The following is a 22,227-nucleotide window of genomic DNA, read 5'->3' on the forward strand; positions in this document are numbered from 1 at the left end:
AAAATGGGATAAAAGATTTTATTTTTCCTGCATTTCCTCTTTTGCGCCTGTTTAATATTGTGCCACAGCAATGTTGGTAAGGATAGATCAAAATCCTACACACACATGTACATATTTATGACATGATAAGTTGGGTCAATATGATGCGAGCTTAATTGTCTATAAACATACATATGTATGAAATAACTCAAGCTATAATCACCTAATCATTTCAATCGAAATATTGACTTGACTTCCAAATTCTCATTATCTTGAACATGCCAAAAGCGGAGAACTGCCCAAGTCGAGGCCTCGTCGTTTGGACAAGAAGATTGCAAAGGTTAGAGAAGAATACGGATAACGAGAAAATTACTGAAGAAAATGGTGAAGCAGCATCTAAAATTAGAGGAAAAACCCCAAAGTTTCTTCCATTTTTTATAAGCATGCCCACAGCCAGCATCGAACCTGGGTTAAGGCACTAAATGGGAACCGCATTTGCCATCCCAACTACACCTACGGGGCGAAGTTCTTTTTGACTTGGTAATCGTAGCTTTACCAAGTCCTTCCCTTCTACTAATATTAAACATTTCATAATTAATAAATCTATTAATGGGAAATTAAAATTAACTTTGTATTTTTGAAGAGGATAAAGACATAAAGATAACAATTAGAGAGCCATAGCAACCATCAAAATCAACAGAATAAGATTGTTTGAGAGGGCAAGGCGGAGATCAACACTATCTAACAGAAAAATAAAATGTACGACTTGCTAAAAGCTCATTTGGTAACATTTATGCCATTGGCTTTCTAGTTTTCCGTTTTCCTTTTTCTTAATTGTTATTTTATAAGAGATTGATTATGTACGAATAATAAATAAGGTAATTATTTATAAGGACAAAAATGAAAATGCTTTTCGTTATCATTCTAATCATTCCAATCCATTCAGTGTTTCCGTTGTCATTAATATTATTATTATTATTATTATTATTATTATTATGATTTTTAATCTTATATCTAGTTTGTTTAAGCTCGTAACTCGGTGAAAAACCCAATTGTGCTTTGACAGAGTAAACAAACTATAACGTAAATGCAAATTAAGTATTGAAATGTAATCATATGTTAATGAAAATTGGTTAGACAAGACAATATGCTATTGTTTCATCATTTTTCATAAAAAAATCTATATAAAATCAAATCCATGGAAATGCTGCCACAAACCAAATACACCTCAATTTTCTTTCAATACTACCCAGTAGCATTTCTTTGTGCTATCTTTTAACGTTGTTTATAATTTTCCTAATGTTGTCTCAAACAACGGAAATTTTTTGGGGTTCTAATGCTGCCCCATTCTGCTTTAAACTAACATCCACGTTGTACAGTGTGTTCCTCCCTTTTATATAATATGTTTTAGACAACTATAAGTACGGTCCAAGGAAGCTCAACGAATTTCAAGAAATAGACTTCCAAAGAATTTAATCTTCATACAATTAGTTTTGGGGTTTTATCTTAAAAGGATTCAAAATGACTCAGTAGCGGTACTTGGTCGAGTAATCCTTGGGGGCTATGACCAGACCACGACCCTTCCTTGCCCCACGGTAGACCGTCTCAACAATGTCGATGAACTCCTGCTTGTCCGTGAGAGCCCAGTTGATCTTATTGTTGTTACCAGTGCCAAGATCAATCATGATATGTTTGTTTCTGAAGAAAAACATGACGGTTGATGGATCATACAACTCATACATTGTGTTAAAATCAGGGACCTCTGTTATGTCAACCAGGTATATTACAGCAAAGTTCTTAATTGTCTCAGCAACTGAGGCCAGCACTTCATCCATCTACAGTCCAAAAACAGAGCACAAATTTCAAATCATTAGAAAGAATCCAGAAACACTGAAAATCATGTGCAAACTCAATGAGTAAAAGCGTTGCACATCCAAGCACCCATGATAGGTTTGCTGTGGAAAAAAATACAGTGGTCCATGTAATAAAAAAAGATATCCACATAAAAAAATGGTACCAATAAAAAAATACACACACACACATTGATTAAAACATATTAAAAAAAAGAAAAAAAGAAAAAAAAAAAAGGGAACTGTTTTGTGCTCTGTGTTGAATATAGAAGGATACAATCAGAACAAAAGCAACTCTATTAAACACAATCAACCTATAAATTGACCATCTAAATGGAAGAAAAGAGAAATTTTTATGCAGAAGCCCTTACATGAGAATTGGAAGTATTTTCCTAATAAAATCTTCAATTAATCTATTCATCTAAAATCTAAAACAAAGCAACAACTTCAATTCATCAGATAATAATCCAGAAAAAATCCATCTTCCAAATCATGGTGAAAATCAATACCATAAAAAATTGCACTTTCAAATACCAATAACTGGTATTTGCAGTAAAAAAGGTAGTTTTTGTATCCAATTAAAGCTTTGCAAGAAATGGGAAATACACTGGAAAACAGAAATTTATCTGAAAACAGCATACAAGGTTCAATTCACTAAAAAAGGACAATATGGGTATTCAATGTTGGTGAAGCTTAAAGTGAATATAAAACATGAAAAACTCCACAAAGCCCCCCCAAAATCAAAATTCATATAATTTAAATGCATGAAAACAAGAATATTTCTGCAAAAGCTTTCTATTTAAGAATTAGAAAATATATATTAACCAAAAAATATAACATATATATATATATATACACACATATGTATATGTATTTCACAATAAACTTCTGAATTAAACCCAAAAGGTTTGAAGTAGGTAATCATTTTCCTCGGCCGGACCAACCAAAACCCGTAGCAGAAAAAAGGAGGAGGGGGTGAAGCCCCAATTCGAATTTAGGGTTTCAGCTTGAATTGAAAATTTTGGGATACCTGAATTCAGGTCTCATCCCAGTCATGGGCCAAATTGGATGACGACGAGACGCCTTCAGCCAGGTGGATAGGCTGGTCCTCATTGCAGGTGTAGCTGCAAAATACGACATCGTTTTCAAACTCTCTCTTCTCAACACAGTATGACACTGGCAATTCTCTTTGTTTGGGTTTTGGGTCTACATCTTTTTTCTCTCTCTGTAAATTGCATATTGGTCCTTATATTTTACTCAAAATTACATCTATACTCCTTTTGCTTATTATTATTATTATTTGATTAATTACAATTTAGTTTCTTCTAATTTAAGGTAATTGTACTTCAAATCCTTAATCTTAAATTGTTGAATTTGGTGTAATTAAATTCTTTTGCCAAATGCTAGTTAACATGTACTTCAAATCCTTAATCTTAAATTGTTGAATTTGGTTTAATTAAATTCTTTTGCCAAACGCTAGTTAACATGTATCTAAACTATAGGATATTAAAATGTAAATATTTTGAAACTAAAATGTTTGCAACAAACTGGATTAAATTTTATTTCAATATCCTGAAGTGGAATGAAAAAAAAATTAATAACCATTAACTTAAAGTATTCAATCAGACAGAAATGTAACAATCTGAAATTTAAAACCTAACATTGTAATATACATATATATATATATATATATATATTTTCAGGTGCGAGGATTCAAAGTGCAATTATATACAACTAAATAATCAAAAGTGCGGTTAATATATATATATATATATAATCAGCCCATAACCTTCTTCTTTTGGTTCCATTATTGGAAGAGAAACAAGAAGTAAACAGACATATAGCAAAAGTTTGTTACTTTTGTCTATCAAATGGAAAATACCATTTCATTATATATTTTAACCAAAATTGGTTGTTTATTTAGTCAATTAAAATACATAAAGGTCATCCAGTAATCCAAGAATTTCACGTTAAAAAAAAAAATGGAAAAATAAAATTCAAGCTGATGCAAAAAGATGGGTACAGAGCAGAAGAAGAAGAAGAAGACGAAGAAGACGACGAATAGAGAGAGAGAGAGAGAGAGATGATAGGGTGTACCTGCATGCAGGTGTCATCCCAGTCATGGCCGAATCTGATGATGACAACGCGTTCTTCCTCGGCCAGGATGGACTGATCGACGGCCCAACCTGAGTGGAGGTGCGGTAACAAGTACGACATTGCTCCACTCTACTCTTTCTTTCTTTCTTGCCAAATTTCTTCTTTGCCTTGCAAGTCTACCGCCTTCTAAAACAATATTTGGATAAACCCATTCATCGAACTCTCCAGAACATGCTTGAACTATGAAGAAGGTCCCTCCACCAGCCACGTGTCTCGATCTCTACTTTTCAATTTATTAAAAAAAGAAAATAATATATATAAATATACACGCACTTTAAATTTTAATTGTTTTTTTATATTAAGTAAAACAGAAATTGAAAGAAAGATTATATGTTATAATATAAAAATAATGCATAAAATATTGCTCTTAGAAAAACTAATTAGGAACTTGAGAAAACAGAAAAATAGTGTTTGCAGAAAAAATAATATTTTATATTTTTGTTTTGATGACATGTGTAGAATAATATTATTCAGTAAATCCCTAAGCCAAAAAATGGAATTTTTATTTTTTTACAAGGGTAATGTACAAATTTATTTATCAACTTATATGGTTTTATTTTATCGATTATAATTTAATAAAAATTAAATATTGATAAATGAACAAATTGATAAGTAAAATTATCGATATAAAATGATATAACATTATCGTATTATTTCTCATACAAATTGGTAGACAAATGAAAAAAAAAATATGGTAGACATGAGTTAGTAAATATTTTGGGATATTTTATTTTTTAAATCATTTTGGCTATGTTTGGCGCTGTATAAAACTGCATAAAATATTCTACACAGCAATAAATAATGAAAACCAATATGTGGTAAATTTTGAGTTGCACAAAAATTAACGTGGGGCCCATATTTAATGCCTGCTACCCTGTTCTATTTAAATCCAAGGGAGGTGTGAGTTTAAACTGTACAAGAAAGTTTCCTTAACAACAATTGGGTCCACAACTATTTCGTTCCAACCCTTTTTATTTATTTTTATTTTTTGAGTGAGTTTTCGTCATCCACGAGTTTCACTTTTTTTCAGGGAAAAAAAAAAAAAACTTTTATTTTTTTTTTCTTTCATTTTTTATTTTGCTTCTCACTTTCTCTTTTTGACCTAAAGAAACACTGTTTAGTTCTTTGATTTTTTTTCCTTGCTTTTTTTTTTTTTTTTGCTGACTTATTATGCTGTTATTTGTTTTTATTACATTCTTTTCCAACTTTATTTGTAGAAATTGATTCTTCTCTAAATTATTTAAGAATTTTGTTTTTATTATAACAGGGATCAATCACATATTATTTCCACTGTATCATGGATGAGGTCTTCTTTTTAATATTTTACTGAAGTTCTAAAATAATTTATGTTATAAATATTGTTAGTACTAAAATTCTAAAATAAAATATTTTGTTAAATATTATTATTTTTTATTTTTTATATATAATTTTGCATAACTTATTTTATATAGTAACATAAAAAATAGATATAATAATAATAATAATAATAATAATAATAATAATAATGTGTTTAGTTTGATTTTTTAAGAGTTCATTAGTTACGATTTTCTTAATAAATTAAATTATTATATTAAAAAATTAGTTGAAATTTTTTATTTTAATTATTATCAACTAATAAACTAAATTAAGAAATCAAATTTTAACTATTATTAACCAATAAACTAAATTAGTTATGATTTCTTTAAAAAAAAAAGAAGCTTAATTGCAATTTGATATATTCAATTTTTAAAAATTTACAATTTAAACATTTAACTCTTAAAAATAGTAATTAAACTTTTAGTTTTTTTTCAATTTGTTGTAAATTAAGTCAGCCCTCAATTTGATAAATTATAAATGGATAGGCAACAATTTTACCCCAAAAAAAAAAAAAAAGAAATCTAGAATGTGCTTCACTAGTACCAGGAAAGGAGGATAAATTAATGCAATACCTTTTCCCCAATGCCTCCTCAATTTTCTTGGACTCGATTGATGTCAAATTCCACCCTCACTGCTAATGTAGGTTTTTCTTGGGAATAACATGGACACAACTTTCATCTAAATAAGTTCACTTTCATCTTGGCAGACTAGACGACTTGGAACATAATAGCAAACAGTATAGCAATCTAAACTCATCCAGATAAACTAGATTTACCATGTTTCCAGTAGATTTACCCGATCTACCAAATCTAGTTTCAACAAATCACAATGTAAGCAGTATGGTGAATTAGTTTCATCCAAAATCTATAATTTTTCTAGTAGAAACAGGGGTTTCTTCTCCATTGGAAATGGAGTTCAATAAGGTTGGTTTGAAAAGTTTACAACGTTCTCCGAGCTCCCTATCCTTGCAACCCAAGTCCGGGATGTTAGGGGGTTTTGCGGAAAGGATCTTGTTTAGAAAGGTGCTGGCTGCTAGAAACTTTAGCAAACATACAATACTTGATATTATTCTAAAGATCTGGAAGGTGAAATCCAGAGTCCATTTAGAAAAGTTGAAAGATAATGTGCTCACCTGATGCTAAAGGAGTGGCCCTCTGACAAATCCATTGATGGGATAGATTTCACCTTTACTACCTTCTTTTTATAGATCCATGGACTTCCCCCATTGTATCTGCATGAGGATTTTGTTAAAAGGATTGGCAATATGGTTGGGCAAGTCCATTGGGAATCGCTTAACAAAGGATGCATGGTTGCTCATAGATATCTATGTGTCAGATTGGATCTTGATATCTGGAAACCATTACCGCTGGGATTTTAGCAAGGGAGAGGAGATGGACATGATCGTTGGATCCAGTTTATATATGAAAGGTTAGCAGATTTCTGTTATCAGTGCGGACGATTAGATCACACCACCAGAAAATATCAATTTGAGGATCTGACTACCATTACCATTGGCAATGAAATCTTGGTGAATGTTTATGGGAAATGGTTAAGGGTTGAGGTGGCTGGTAGTCTATTGTTTATCAATGCTTCAGCTAGTGAGAAGAAGCATCAGCAGCATGAGGAGAACAGAGATACGTTTGAACTGATGGCCAAGAGCCAAGGAAACAATTTCCTAATTGATGGTTCTTCCAGTCAAGCCTTGAAGCAATAGTCACTTGGTCAGACTAAGCCGGATAAAGAATTTTAAAGAGCTAGAGAACTTTGTCTGGAGCTCGATGTGCTTTTAATTACTCTAGAAAGGCAAGCTTTGGATGATGTGGATAACATGCATGCCTTAGTTTTGAATCATGTCAAAGGCTCAAATGGTGACCTTTCATTCCTAGGTAGGTGGGCCACTAACATCATCAATAACATTGCATTGTATAATGAGCAAGAAAGGGAAAATTTTAATAGGCTCGACCCTAGCTCATTTATTAAAATCGGATTGGGCTAAGTTTTATTTCTAAGGCCCAAAGCTCCAAAAAGTCTTTCAGTAGAAGGTTAAACTCAATTGGATCCAAGAAATAGGCTTTTTTTCCTCTTTTGACAGGCCTGAGCAAACGTGTTGCTAGTGATGGATTTGGATTAGAGTTTACTAGTGGGTTTTTGGTGGGGGGGGCTTGCTTTTGCAGCTTTAAATGTTGTTGTTGCAAATGGGAGGCCAGAGGGTGAGGGAAGACAAGCTTCTTCTCCAACTCTAGGTTTCCGATTAAGGAGAAGATTAGAGGAAGGTAGGCTTCTTGGTCAGTCTAGGAGATGGAAGCAGGATGCCGGGAGGAGGGATGTGGGGGAAGAGGCGGGTCAGGATTTTCATGTAGTCAAGGAGGCAGGCCAAATCATGTCCCTCTGGCCACTGAAATTCTTGGTGTGGAACTGAAGGGAAATCGACAATGATGATTTTATCAACTCTATAAAACATTTAGTCAAGGCCCGTTGTCCAAGTTGTTTATTTCTGATTAAAACTAAAGTGAAAAAAGATAAGGTGCTAACACTAGCAAATGGCTTGGCTCTACAAATTGTGAGATGCTGGAGGGTAAGATAGAGCAGGAGGTTTAGTACTGATGTGGAATGATGACTTGGAGATGGTTTGTGTGTCAAAGACAAATCGTTTAATTTGCTATGATGTTATGGACTCAAAAGGGAGATGGACATTGGTGGGGTGTTATGACACCCCATACTTAAGAAAGGAGGAGGAATTTTGGTTTAATTTTGAAGAGTTGATGAGAGACTGTTGATGTGGCTCAATATGGGGGATTTTAACAAAATTATGGATAGTTTAGAGAAGTTTGGTAGTAGACATTGCTGGGGACAGAAATTCTTTCTATCAGATTTTATGCATAATGTTAGTGCGGTTGACTTGGATTTTTCAAGAAGAAGTTCACCTAGAAGAATCGACATGTTATATTTGGGAAATGCTTGACCATTTTATCTCTAGCAAGAGTTGGATTGATCATTTTAATGAAGCAAGAGTTGTCCATTTGGCCTCTGAGACCTCTAATCATGTGCTAATATTGTTATATACTCATGAGGTGAAGGGTTTTACGCTAAGACCCTTTCGATTCTTAAAAGCATGGACCTGAGATGTTTTTAGCCATGCAGTTATGCATTGGACAGTTCTTGTTCAGGATGGTATGGAGGTTCATCGTGTCATGAGAAGGTTGAACAATACTTCAATAGCCTTTCAAAGATGAAATATGAGGCATTTTGTCTTAACACATGAGTAAATCAAGAAGTTAGTAAAAGAGTTAGAATATGTTAAATTCAGTAAGGAGGGTGTCAATGCTTGACAAAAGTGCATTAAAGATGCTCTAAGGGAATAGAGAATGAAGTTGGAATGCATTAATAGATAGAAATCCCCTAAACTTTGGTCGGCTAAAGGGGATAAGAATATTAAAGTTTTCCATTCTAGTGTCATTATGTGGAGAAGAAGCAATAGGATTTATTCCATTTTCGATGGTAAGCAATGGTTGAATCTTAGCAAGGATGTCTTCAGTTATTTTCCAAGAGATTCTATCGTTGTGGGGTTTGAAGGGCTGGAAGATTGTATTTTAACAGAAACAAAAAATTAGGAATTGATACGAATCCCTACTATTGAGGAAATCCAAGATATTGTTTGGTCTCTCCATCCTTTAAAAGCCCCTAGACCGACGATTTTTCTGGTGTTTTATTCTGTAAGTATTGGAATATAGTGCAGCATTAAGTGATTAGTTCTGTTCAAGAGAGATTTGACACATGTACCATATCTTGGGGCATTAACAAAACCTTCATAGTCTTGATTCTTAAAGTGAAACAACCTTCTATCTTCAACTACTTTCGACCTATAAGCCTTTGTGACTTTTGCTATAAGGTGGCTTCAAAGATCATTATAAGTACGCTAAAACCTCTTCTTTCGAGAATCATCTCTCCAAATTAGGGAGCTTTCGTCGAAGGACTATAGATTGTGGAGAACACAATCATAGTTTAGGAGATTGTTCATAAGGTTAGGAAGCATAAAGGCAAGCGTGGACTTATGGTTGCTAAGCTTAATCTAAAGAAAGCCTTGATATGCTATAAGTTATTAACTAAGAGAAGTATTTTCGACAATATTCATCGAGCAAGAGTATTGAGGCAGAAGGACCCTTTGTATTCTCTATATTTTCTTCCTCTGTTAAGAGGTTTTTTCAAAAATGATGGATAAGGAAAGGGGGATCCAAAGCATTAAGATATATAGGAATGCCCCAATAGTTTCCCATTTACTCTATGTGGATGCTCTTTTAATTACCTATAGAGTAAATAAAGAAAATGCAAAGGTGATTATTAAATGCCTTGGGACTTATTGCAATTGGTCTGGGCAACAAATTAATTAGGAAAAATCTCATATATTGTTCTCTCAGAATATGAGCTCAGATATGAAGAGGAAAGTAAAGGAGCTGGTGAATTTGAAAAAGTTGAAAGATGGTGCCTTTTATATAGGCAATGTTTTGGTGGTAGGTAAAAATAGATCCAAAGCGTTCATGGTGATAAAGGAAAGATTGCAAGCTAGGCACGACGAGTGGCAAACTTAGCTGCTCTCTAGAGCTGGCAAAGCCTCCTAGATTAGGTCAACGACTCAAGTCATCCCCATTTATAGTATGTTAACTTTTATGGTGCCAAAAGATGTGTGTAAGCAGATGGATTCTATTGTTAAGAGGTTCTGGAAGAAGCACCAAACCTGGAGCTAAAAGGTACTTGGCTTTAAAGTCATGGTCTTCTATTTGTAAGTCCAAAATTGTAGAGGGTCTTGATTTCAAAAGGTTTGAAAATATTAATAAGGCACTGATTGCGAAGCTGAGCTAGTTTGTTACAAAGGATCGAGACTATTTTTGAGTAAAGCTTTTGAAGGCCAAGTATTTGAGAGGCAAGTTTTTTTTTTTTTTTGGGTTTTTCTGCCAAGAATGGAGATTCGATGTTGTGGAAGGGCATTTTTAGTTCAAAGCAGTTGTTGGTGAGAGGGTTTTGCTTCAAAATTGTGAATGGATTGAGCATTGATATAGAGAAGGATCCCTGCGTCCCTAACTTGGAAAGCAAGGTGCCTAAGAAAAAAGGATAGTGCTAATGGCGTTGTCGTTTGTAAGGTGGCAGAGTTGCTAGATCAGGAGCAAGGACGTCAAAAGAAAATTTTATTTGGGACATATTTGACTTACAATCTACTGAAGCTATCCTTCAGCTAGAAAGACCAAGGAGGCACTGTGAGGATAGCCTTTTGTGGATAGGAAGTGATAATGGCAGATTTACAGTTAAGGGATGCAGTGAGCTATTGTAAGAAGACTCGAATTCAGCCCAAGTAGGACTTTGGCAAGCTATTTGGAAAGACAATTTGCATGAACGGTTAAAAATGTTCCTTTGGAGGGTTATGGCGAAGGTGTTGCCCACCAAGCAAGCCATTGGGTGTTAGATTGATTTGTGATATGTCTCTTGTTTGTTGTGTGGAGAAAAGGAGGAAACAAGCTTTGACCTTCTCCAAGAATGCCTAGTTTCGATAGCCTTGGCTTTTGGAAGCAAATGAGGAATACGGTTCGAGGATATTAGCTGTAATAATATTGAGGAATTGGTTAATTGTTGCCTAAAACCTCCTATTTTAGACAAGAATGGCATTGACTCTTTCTTAGTCTTTTGTTGCTTACTTTATATGATTTGGGTTTCAAGGATTGAGAAGTTATTCTTAGTAGATAGTTGTATAGCCAATATGGTGAGGAGGTATGAAAACATGGTGGATGAATTTATGAAAGTAAGGAGGACTATAAAGTTGAAAGGTTTCAAGGTGGACTGCCTCAAACGTTGTACTTGCCCTTTGTCAAGTAGATTGACAGTCAATGTGGATGCTACAGTCAAGGGGGCAAAAGTGTTGTTGGTATGGTTGTGAGAGATGCTTCTGGGAGTGTTTTGCTAGCTACCGCTAAGAGCTTGAATGCTGAATCTGTGGAGTTGGTAGAAATCAAGGCTTTATCTTAGGCTATAAAGGTGGTGCTAGGGAGAGGATAACAAATAATAGATTGGTAGAGTGATGCCCAGGGTGTGGTGAATTAGATAATAGGAAAGGATGATACCTTGTATATGGGAGTCTCGTTTTGACATTATCTTTTAAGTGAGCTTTTTGCTGCTAAAAGTTGGTCTCTAAACTCCTCTCCTAAAGTAGAACATCAATTTGCTGATATCATTGGGAAATGGATTAAATGTTCCATTACTGGCATATGAGAGGGTCCTACATTGTCCTAAATTTCCTAGGTTTTTTAACTTTATTTTTCAAAGGAAGATTCCCCTCCTATGTGTCATAAGCCCTCATGGCAGGGTTTTTTTTGTGCGTTAATGCATATTGAATTATCCAAAAAATAAAGGTTCTTTTTCATCTTGCGAAAATTCTAACATGCAAAATGAGCTCTAAAAACTAGCAACCTATGAGCAAAAAGTAACAAATTAGGCAAAATAGCTGATAAAGTAGAAATATATTATCTAGCCTATGCACCTACTTTTGATGAGATACAAGTAGGATCCTGGTGCATCTTCCTTTGGTCAGCAATTATCAAAGCATGTTAGTAAAGTCAAAAGAACAAACTTAAAAAACTTAATGATTAAAGATGCATAGGTGCTAAAAGTCCTAAAATTAAAAAATATATTTAATCTATAACAATTTTCTAGGGAGCTTAAGTATGAAAATTAAAAGCTATTTAGAAAGAAATATATAATTTTTCTTTCATGACCCCTTTAGCTTGATGTGCCTTTTGCGAATGTGTATAGCTTAGACCTGGCAATTTGGATCATGACACGGCGACACGATTCGAAAACGACATGGAATAAATGAGTTTGGGTTTATTATAAATGAGTTCGGGTCATAATCGGGTCAACCCGTTTAACACGATTATTAATCGTGTCATTTTCGGGTTGACCTGTTTAACTCGAAATTGACCCGTTACGACCCATTTATTAAATGTGTCAGTTTCAACTCGACACGATTATATACCTATTACAACCTATTTAAATTTAATTTTAAATTAATATTTTATCACTAATATAATATTTAATAACTAAAAAATATTATAAATTAAAAATTTTATAAAAATAATTTTCTATTACTAATTTTTTAAAAACAAAAAATACATCTTTAATAAAACAAAAACATAAAAATAAAAAAAATAAAAATAATTTTGGGTTAATAGGTTAATTTTCGGGTTAACGGGTTAATAGGTTAGTTTTCGGGTTAATAGGTCAATTTCAGGTTAACGGGTTAATAGGTCAACACGACCCGTTAAAATAATCGTGTTAAACGGGTCGTGTCGTGTTGACCTGTTTATAAACAGGTCGGGTTAGTGTTTTAGGTATCTGACACGATTAATAAATGGGTCGTGTTCGGGTTAGGCATTTTTGACACGATTATTAAACGGGTTGACACGAACACGACCCACCAACTCGAATTGCTAGGTATAGTATAGCTTATTCTTTGTTGGTATTCGGAGAGATGGTTGGACTCTTTATAAGCTTGAAATGTAATTTTCATTAAGATATAACAATTCATAATGAATGCGTCTCTTTACTAATTTGAATATTTAAATATTTTATTAAATCAGCCAATTATTTATATGAATTAAACTAACTCATACATGGTGCATATATATATATATATATATATTAAGCCTCATGTTAGGAAATCCATAATTTATTGAAATAAAAAATGCTTATATATATATATATATATAATAAATGCTTATTAGTTGGTTATTTTTTATTTAAATTTAAATTTACAAAATCTAAAATTGAATATAGCAACTTTTAGCATTTGCCATATAATAACCTATAATTTAATAAAATCATGAATTTCATGATTAGAGAATTTATATATATAAACTATTTATAAGATATCTTTTGATAACATTGTTGGTTTTTAATTTTTATATTTATTTTTTAATGTGTAATTATATATAATTCATTTATCTCGAATATTAGTTAATGTTAACTATAATTATTTAAACAACTTTAGACTTATAAGAAATAATAAAAACAAAAACAAAAAAACAAAAAATCAACACAAGTTAAAAGTATGTTCAATTTGGTGTTTATGCTTATCTTTTTTCTAGATTTTATAGTTAATTTAGATGTATAATAAACTATAATCCATTTAAACTCAATTAGATAAAAAGAAATAAAAACAAGGAGCAAAATTCCAATCATATTGTCAGACCCATCAATTAAATATAAAATGCATAAAAAAATATATATAAATTCTGAATTAAAAACAAATTTGTTGAGTTTTGATTTTTTTTTCTTTTTCCACTTAATTTTATAGTCAGTTAAGTTATTTAATAAACTTCCATTAACAAAAATTAACATCAGCAAATATTTAAACTAAACAAATTAAGTGCAATTAATTAAAAAAATAATAAATTGTTCATAGAAGTCTCGAGGGACCAATGGAATGGCAATATGTATATATACATATAGGTATATATTTTCTCGTAGCAAAAAATATGTATATACTTTCGGCCACCTCCAAGGTAGTAACATTAATATTGAAAATATTAATAATATTATTATTATTTTTTAATATGAAAATTATTTTATTTTTTAAATTATTTTTAAAATTTAAAAAATCGATATTAACAGAAATATTAAAAATTTAAAATATATAAATTTTTATAAAAATAATAAATATTAATATAAAATTATAAAAAATAATAAAAATATATTTTATTTTCATTTTTTTTAAAATAAAAATTTAAAAAAAATATTAAATATTTTAAACCACCCACGAGAAGAGCGCTTGGACTGGAAAATGTCCATAGAGTTTTATTTATTGATGAAAGGACAAATTCTCAATTATATATATATATATATATATTTTTTTTTTGATAATAACAAATTCTCAATTATACTCTAATTAAAAAAAAAAAAGTCTAGTATTTATTTTTTTTTTTTAAAAAAAAAAGGGTCTAGTGAATCAGAATCAAAATAAATTCTCCTTTCGAATACAATTAAAGAAGACCCCAGAAGCCCCGAGCAAACACCAACTTTCTCACTCAAAATCTCACCAGCCAAACAGACCCCTCCATCCCCCAGAACCTCCAATGTCTTCCTCTTCCCCACTGAAAAGCTTCTCATACAACAAGTACGAGACCAGGAGGCGAAACCCTAACCCCAAAATCTCAGCCCTTCTGGTTATCGATGTCCAGAACTACTTCTCCTCCATGGTCAAGCCCATCCTCCAAAACCTCCTCACCACCATCGAACTCTGCCGACGCGCTTCCATCCCCGTCATCTTCACCCGCCACCGCCACAAGTCCCCCGCCGACTACGGCATGCTCGGCGAGTGGTGGGACGGCGACCTCGTCTACGACGGCACCGTCGAGGCGGAGCTCATGCCGGAGCTCGATCGGAGGCCGGAGGATCAGGTCGTGGAGAAGAGCACGTACAGTGGGTTTCAGGGTACGCGCCTGGAGGAGCTGTTGAAGGAGAGACGCGTGGAGGAGGTGATCGTGACCGGGGTGATGACGAACCTGTGCTGCGAAACGACGGCGCGTGATGCGTTTACTAAGGGGTTTAGGGTTTTTTTCTCGGCTGACGCGACGGCAACGGCGGATAAGGAGCTTCACGAGGCGACTTTGAAGAATCTGGCGTATGGGTTCGCTTACTTGGTGGACTGCGAGAGGCTTGGGAACGGGCTTAATGGGAATTAAATTATGGACTTAAAGATAATATTGTAAAAAAGAAAATAAATAAATGTATTTATTTGTTTTTTGTTTTTATTGGATCTTTCGTGTTGGCTGTGTATATTAGTGGTTCTTTAATTTTATGGTTATGTGGCGGAACACGAATTTTCCAGGGCGCCATTACTATTATTGTTTTAGTGCGTGGTTTGGAGAAAATTATTAAAGTCTAACTAATTATTATATTTAGGTATTTACTAGACAATTCACCCAAAAAAAACAAAAAGAATGTATATATATTTACTAGACTTTTTTTTTTCTTTTTTAAGAAATAAATATGAGATGGAGGCTAACAAGATCTTTTTGCATTTTGCAAATATATATATATATATATATTAAAGCATGATTCTTTAAAATTCATAAAAATGTTGGTGTTTTATCTATCAGTATTCTTCTATAGTTATTCAACATTTAATCACGGAGTTTGCTACACTCTTTGCATGTGAGAAGGTTTCTAGATTTGCTTTGTCTAGACTCTAGCCAATCATTTGAGGAAGTCCATGTGAAGCCCTTCTCCCACAACAATTAATGTTTCGGGAAGACTTGTAAGGTGAACATGCATGTGATAGCCTAAAATTGAATCCACATGACAAAATGCAAGATTCACAAATATATATGTATATATATATATATATATATATAATAAAACCTGTAGAACAATAAGGTATTAAGTCATTCTCTTTCCAAAGTTTATGAAAAATCAAAACGAAAATCAAAATTGCAATAGGTAGAAGAGTAACGAAACTTGTAATTATAAAGTTGTGCATGACTTATTGCGTCTTAGAATTATACACATATATGGACTTAGAACCAAACAATTTTGTGAAAGACTCAACGGACTGGTGGATCATTACATTTAGTATCAAATCCATTATTAGGCCACATTAAGTCTCTGGACCGGAAACTCCCAATAGACCATTATAGTCCAGATCGTCTTCTAGATGCCGGCGGATACAAGGGAAGGGGACTCGAATCATCTTTAAGTTAAATATGCACTAAAACTAATCCAATATCTTTATATCTTGTTTCCTTTTTCTATGTACAAATTTATTTTTATGCACACCTTCTAAATACAAAATTTTGAATTCATAAAATTTGTGGCTGGCGGGGTGACAGGAAAAAAATACACTAAAAATAATTCAACATCATCTTTTTTTCCTTTTTCTATTTGCAAATTTATTTCTATGGACAAATGGTGAAGCATTCAAAGGTCAATTTAGTAAAATAAAATAAGCAAATAAATACATATAATAGAGAGTTTATACAAATTGTTCATATTAAATTACGTTTGTCGAAGATTTAATATACCTTACTATTACCAAAAAAGCAATCATATTCAGCCCAAAAAAAACAAAAAAAAAAGAAAAAAAAAAAGCCAAACAAGTAAAACATTATTGCAATAATTAAAATAAATTGTGGGGGTCCTGTCTATTTGCAAGACACTTGCGTTTCCATGCTTAATCAGTTAGCCAAGGTCAGTAAAAATCAAACATCAAAGATTGAGCCTAATGGAGTAATCATTGTGCTTAGTTGTGGTGTTTATGTTTTTTGAAACCTACTTTGTTTTTTGGACTTTGTGGTTGCTGATTCTAGTTCTTCGCAGCCATCTTGCCATGGTTATGACAGTTTAGCATTGTTGCTGTAGAAACTAAGATGAATTTCAAATAATATTTCTATGTTATTTTATTCTTCTCAATTATACTTAATTACAATTATTCTTAAAATCAATTATAATTGACTCACCAATCACTAATCAAATCTAAAAAGAATAATTATTTACATTAATTAGGTATTGACACCTTATGCTGACACTCCCCTTCAAGTTGGAGCATAGATATCTATCATAGCCATCTCGTTAGTTGAAACATTAAACATTTTGCCAAGTACAACCTTTATAATTACATTTGGTAATTGGTCTTTTGACTTAAAAAATGGAAATTGAATGATTTTCCGATCTAGATTTTCTTAGAAGTTACGATCAACTTCCACATGTTTAGTACTATCATGTTGTACCGGATTGTGTGCAATTTCAACAGTTGCTTTATTATCACAATGCAAATCATAGGCTTTTGATACTTAAATTCCAAATCTTTTAAAATATTCTTTACCAAATTAACTTACATACACCATGAGCCATACCTTGAAATTCTGCTTATGCGCTGGATCTTGCTGCAATCTTCTGCTTTTTGCTTCTTCAAGTGATTAAATTTATTCCGACGAATGAAGTATAATGATGTGGACCTTCTATTAGTTTGATCTGCTGCCCATTCAAGGTCCATGTATCCTACAATATCCAAAATGTCATTCTTAGAAAATAGCAAATCTTTTCGTCGACCATTCTTCAATACCTTAGGGTTCGAAACATAGCATTCATATAATCTTCACTTGCTGCATGCATGAGTTAGCTTACTATGCTTACCGCATAAGCTATATCTGACCTTGTGTTTGATAAGTAGAATAGTCTTCCAACTAATTGCTGATAATGACCCTTATCCATATGAAGATGATCATGATATTCTCTAATCTATGATTCATCTTTATGGGTGTCTCTACTAGCTTGCAATCCAGCATTTTAGTTTCAGTCAAAAGATCTAGTACATATTTTCTTTGTGACAAGGAAATTTCGTGTTTTGATCTTTAAACTTTAATCCCTAAGAAGTACTTTATTTCACCAAGATCCTTCATTTTGAATTTAGTTGCCAAATACTCTTGCAATGCATTCATTTTATCTGGATCATCACCTATTAAAACCATATCATCCACATATACAATTAACACTGTTACCTTTCTGGCTTTATGTTTTATAAACAACTATTACTTCTGGCTTTATGTTTTATAAACAAAGTATGATCCATATTATTCTATATATAATCTAATGTCTTCATCATTTTTTAGAATCTCCCAAGACAAGCTTTTGGTGTCTATTTCAACCTATATGAAGACTTCTTCAACTGACAGATTTTACCATCACCTGAAGGTCCACATTTAATTCCAGATGGCATATCCATATATACTTCCTCTTCTAAATTCCCATCAAGAAAAGTATTTTTAACACCAATCTATTTCAATGGCCAATCTTGGTTAACTGTTATAGATATAAGAATCCGGATTGTATTCATCTTGGCTATTAGAGCAAATTTCTTTTGATAATCTATCCCATATTTTTGCATATATCATTTTGCAACTAACCTTACTTTATATCCGTCAATGTTACCATCTGCTTTAAGCATTATGGTGAACATCCTCTATATTCAATTGTCTTTTTTCCTCTGGTTAATGGCACAAGTTTCCAATTTGCATTCTTTTGGAGAGCTTCTATTTCTTTATTCATTACATTTTTCATTCCAATTATGCCAATGCATCTCCACACTTTTAGGAATTGGCACAAAAGATAAACAATTAATAATAAATACATACAATCAAGACAATCTATGATTCAAAACATGGTTAATTGGATACATAGTCTTGATTTTGAGGTTAGGTTCATATTTTTTCTTTAGTACTCTTTTGTTTGTCGTTTGTTGATGGGATCACCCCCGGAGTACTTCCCAAACATCTAAAGTGGTTCTGCTTAGGAAAGCTCTATCAAATTCTATAACAACCCAGACCACCCCGCATGTGATATTGTCCGTTTTGGGCACAGCCTGCATGGTTTTGTCACAACGCGTCGCAAGGGAAAGGTATCCACACCACCTTATAAGGCATGCTTCGTTCTCCTTTCCAACAAATGTGGGACTTCACAATCCTTCCCCCTTGGGGCCAGCATCCTTGCTGGCATACCGATCAGGGTACTGGCTCTGACACCAACTATAATAGCCCAGACCATCCGCATGTGATATTGTCCGCTTTGGGTCTAGCCCGCACGGTTTTGTCAAAAAGCTTCGCAAAGGTTACGGGTCCCACCCTTTCACCTGCCAGTCCCATTGGCCTGGGTAACCAATTCTGATACCAACTGTAACAACCCAGACTATCCGCATGAGATATTGTCCGCTTTAGAACCTAGGTGGTGAGCCCAATCCTACCCCTCATAGTTTTACGTTCCCTGTCAGGAAGGCCTCTCAGTGGTTAGGGGTTCCACCCTTTCACTTGCCAGTCCCACTGGCTCGGGCCTCCCAGACCCAACCAAGATATTGTCCGCTTTGGAAGCTAGGTGGTGAGCCCAATCCTACCCCTCACGGTTTTATGTTTCCTGTCAGGAAGGCCTTTCCCAAGCTCTGATACTAACTGTAATAGCCCAGACCACCTGCATGCGATATTGTCCGCTTTGTGCCCAGCCCACACAATTTTGTCAAAACCTGTCGCAATGGAAAGATATCCACACCACCTTATAAGGCATGCTTCGTTTCCCTTTCCAATCGATGTGGGACTTCACAAATTCTCTATTAAAAATCTATTAAAATCTTCTGTAATTTGGATATAACCATTTTGCTTATTATCTCTCTTGCAATCTTATATAAATGCATTTCTTCATGGAAACATTAAGGAGCCTGGTTTGATAGATTTATAGATAACCAGTTTCTACTTTATGTTTGGTATTTTACAAGTCCCTTTATGACCTTAAACAGTCTTTATAAGCCTGGTTTGATAGATTATCACAGTCTTGCTTACACATTGGCTTTTTTGCAGCAAGGCCAACTCTTCATTATTTATTCATCATCATGGTTTAGTTACTATTTTGCTTTTTATCTATGTTGATGATATGAATGTTCCAGGTATCAATGAGAGTCTTGTTCACTCACTTATACAGAAACTCAACTTTGAATTCATTGCCAAGGATCTCGGAGCTTTGCATTATGTTTAGGGTATATTGATTAAATGTTTTAAGGGAGGAGCATTTTTGTCTCAATCTAAGTATGATAAAAATTTACTTTAATGTGCTGGAATGGAGACATGTTCAAAAATTGCTACCCTATGGTAGTTAAGGAGGAGTTCAATAGTAGTGATCATGAACCAATTAAAGCTTCAGTTTATCATAGACTCGCTGGGGCACTTCAATATCTTATTTTCACTAGGCCAGATATTTTTCATGTATAAATCAAGCTTTCAACATTTTAACAGCCCTATTGTACAATTTATACTTGCCTTCTAAGCCGTCTTATTGTTGTATAAGTATGTATTTTCGGTTGATGAAAAAACACAACAATTTTACAAAATTAACAAACTTCTTTACAAAATGCTAAAAAATTTTTTTTAGGATGCAAAGTACCAACAATGATAAAATTTAGGGAGCAACAATGCTAATTTCTCAATAATAAATATATACAAATGAGAATTGTCACCAAACAACAGAACACTACCGACTATCAAAAACAATATGCTAAAAATGGTGTCCGTAAGTGATCAAACAAATGGTGCTAGTGAGTGATCAAGCAAAACCAAGTATAAGAAAATTGGATATTGGGCAAAAAATTGCTCCTTAAAATAAATACTCACCTGGACATAATGACCTTGGTATTTTCAAACTCCACATAAGCAAATTCTGAAAGCAAAGTTTACAGCACCAGTCCTTAAAACTTCAAGTTATAAACAAATAGAATTTCATTATTTAAGTCACATATAATGCATGCCTTTTAGTAAATAGAACCTAAATAAATAATGCAATGCACAGTTTTTTTAACCCAAAAAAGAATGCCATCAACAACAAGTTTCCAATACTAAACAAATTATATATAAAAAAAGAAAAGGAAAAAGCCAAATCCCATATGTAGAAAATATGGAATGTGTAGAAACAATATTACATATAAAATGACTCCCAAATCCATCCTATAAGAATGAACCGACAAAAACATACCCTCATTGTAGGTTTAAATTGAAAAAGTGAAAAATATTCAAATTGAAAAAAAGAAATAATGGAAATTGGATGTATAGAAATGCTTACAAGCAGGTCCACATTGGTGGAAGCCGCATCTATAGGGTCTAATCCAATCGACATTATCGGATTTGGTTTTTTGGGTCATTGGAGATAGAGAGTACATGGTTGGATTTGCTCTAGCTTTTCCAGCCATTTCTTGATGACTATCAATCTCTTTCTCTTTGTCCTTCTCTTTAGTGGTGTGTGCTAAGGCAAGCTATGTGAGGAGCAATAAGGCTTGCTCGTTCGATGACATTAAGGTAAAAAGCTTGTTTGATAGAGCTCATTTGACGATATCAGGAGGGCATGTTGAGGCTTGGTGTTTGGAAATAGATCTGAAGCTAATAAGAGGGAAGCCGTCTAAAGGTGTGGTGTTGCAAGGCCATTGCTGGGTGGCTCTGGTTAGGGTTGTTATAGTTTTGGGCCAAAACCATTTGTGAATGATTTTTGGGCCTTGAAAGTTTTGGGCCTGTGATGTATTTTCCTAATAGTTGTATTTGTGGGATTTGTTTAAAATAAAATAAATAAATATTATTTTTGAAAAAGGAGTGTTAAGAGTTTCAAGGAAACAAAAAACTCTGAGTTGAGAGGTTTAAGCACACACATTGTTTTTCAACATTCCTTTCAGTTTTACAATTTTTTAGAAAATATAGAGAAAATTGGGTTTTGAGAAATACGTGAAATATAAAGAGAAAAATAGTGACGGTGGTAAAGGAAAGGTACACTGATGGTTTGAAGAGGAAAGCTTCGGAGGTGTTGGATCTGAAAGCTTTTGCAGTCGTTGTATCTTGTGAGACGTTCGTCATAAAACTTCTGCACCGGTGGGTGAAAATTAAAGATACTATGGTATCACACAGGCTTCGATCAAATTTCTAGAAAGCAGATCAATACAAGGACCTACAGGTTCTAATTTATTTTAATTATTTTTATGTAATTTTATTTATTTTGTGTTAATTTTTCCACATGTATTTACATATATATATTCATATATTTTTTTCCAACAATCTTAAGACATTTTCTTATTTTTATATATGTATATATATGTGGAGATGTTGATTTATTTATTATGTTAATTGGTTGGTGTATATATAATGCATATATATGTTTATATATATATATATATATTTGATATGAGCATTTCTGTGTGCTTCGATTTTGAAAAAAAAAAAGGAAAATTTTTTTTTTTAAGAACCTGTGTATGTTGAATTGGTTGGGTTTTATGTATTTTGTTAATTATTTTTTCATGCCATGGTTGTATGAATTTTACTTGAATGTGTGT

At 33.2% G+C, this 22,227-nt stretch overlaps 2 protein-coding genes across 3 annotated transcripts; one reads left to right on the forward strand and one right to left on the reverse strand.

Annotated features, from left to right (window-relative positions):
- Window positions 1–1,127: 1,127 nt before the first annotated feature.
- LOC107421866 (thioredoxin-like protein YLS8) lies at window positions 1,128–4,122 on the reverse strand. Of its 2 annotated transcripts, XM_025076082.3 has the most exons (3): window positions 3,927–4,085; window positions 2,860–2,953; window positions 1,128–1,814 (listed from the first exon to the last, which is right to left on the reverse strand). In XM_025076082.3, exon 3 carries the CDS (start codon window positions 1,812–1,814, stop codon window positions 1,506–1,508), a length of 309 nt encoding a protein of 102 aa, XP_024931850.1. In that variant the 5' UTR covers window positions 2,860–2,953; window positions 3,927–4,085; the 3' UTR covers window positions 1,128–1,505. The 2 variants fall into 2 exon arrangements, with proteins under 2 accessions (XP_024931850.1, XP_015886695.2); XM_016031209.4 differs by lacking the exon at window positions 2,860–2,953 and having other exon boundaries at window positions 3,927–4,122.
- A 10,191-nt stretch (window positions 4,123–14,313) lies between these two features.
- Window positions 14,314–15,136, forward strand: LOC132803248 (nicotinamidase 2). Its single transcript, XM_060815783.1, has one exon. It carries the CDS (start codon window positions 14,459–14,461, stop codon window positions 15,065–15,067), a length of 609 nt encoding a protein of 202 aa, XP_060671766.1. The 5' UTR covers window positions 14,314–14,458; the 3' UTR covers window positions 15,068–15,136.
- Window positions 15,137–22,227: the final 7,091 nt, after the last annotated feature.

Source organism: Ziziphus jujuba, chromosome 3 (genome assembly GCF_031755915.1).
Source record: "Ziziphus jujuba cultivar Dongzao chromosome 3, ASM3175591v1".
NCBI classification, from domain to species: Eukaryota; Viridiplantae; Streptophyta; class Magnoliopsida; order Rosales; family Rhamnaceae; genus Ziziphus; species Ziziphus jujuba.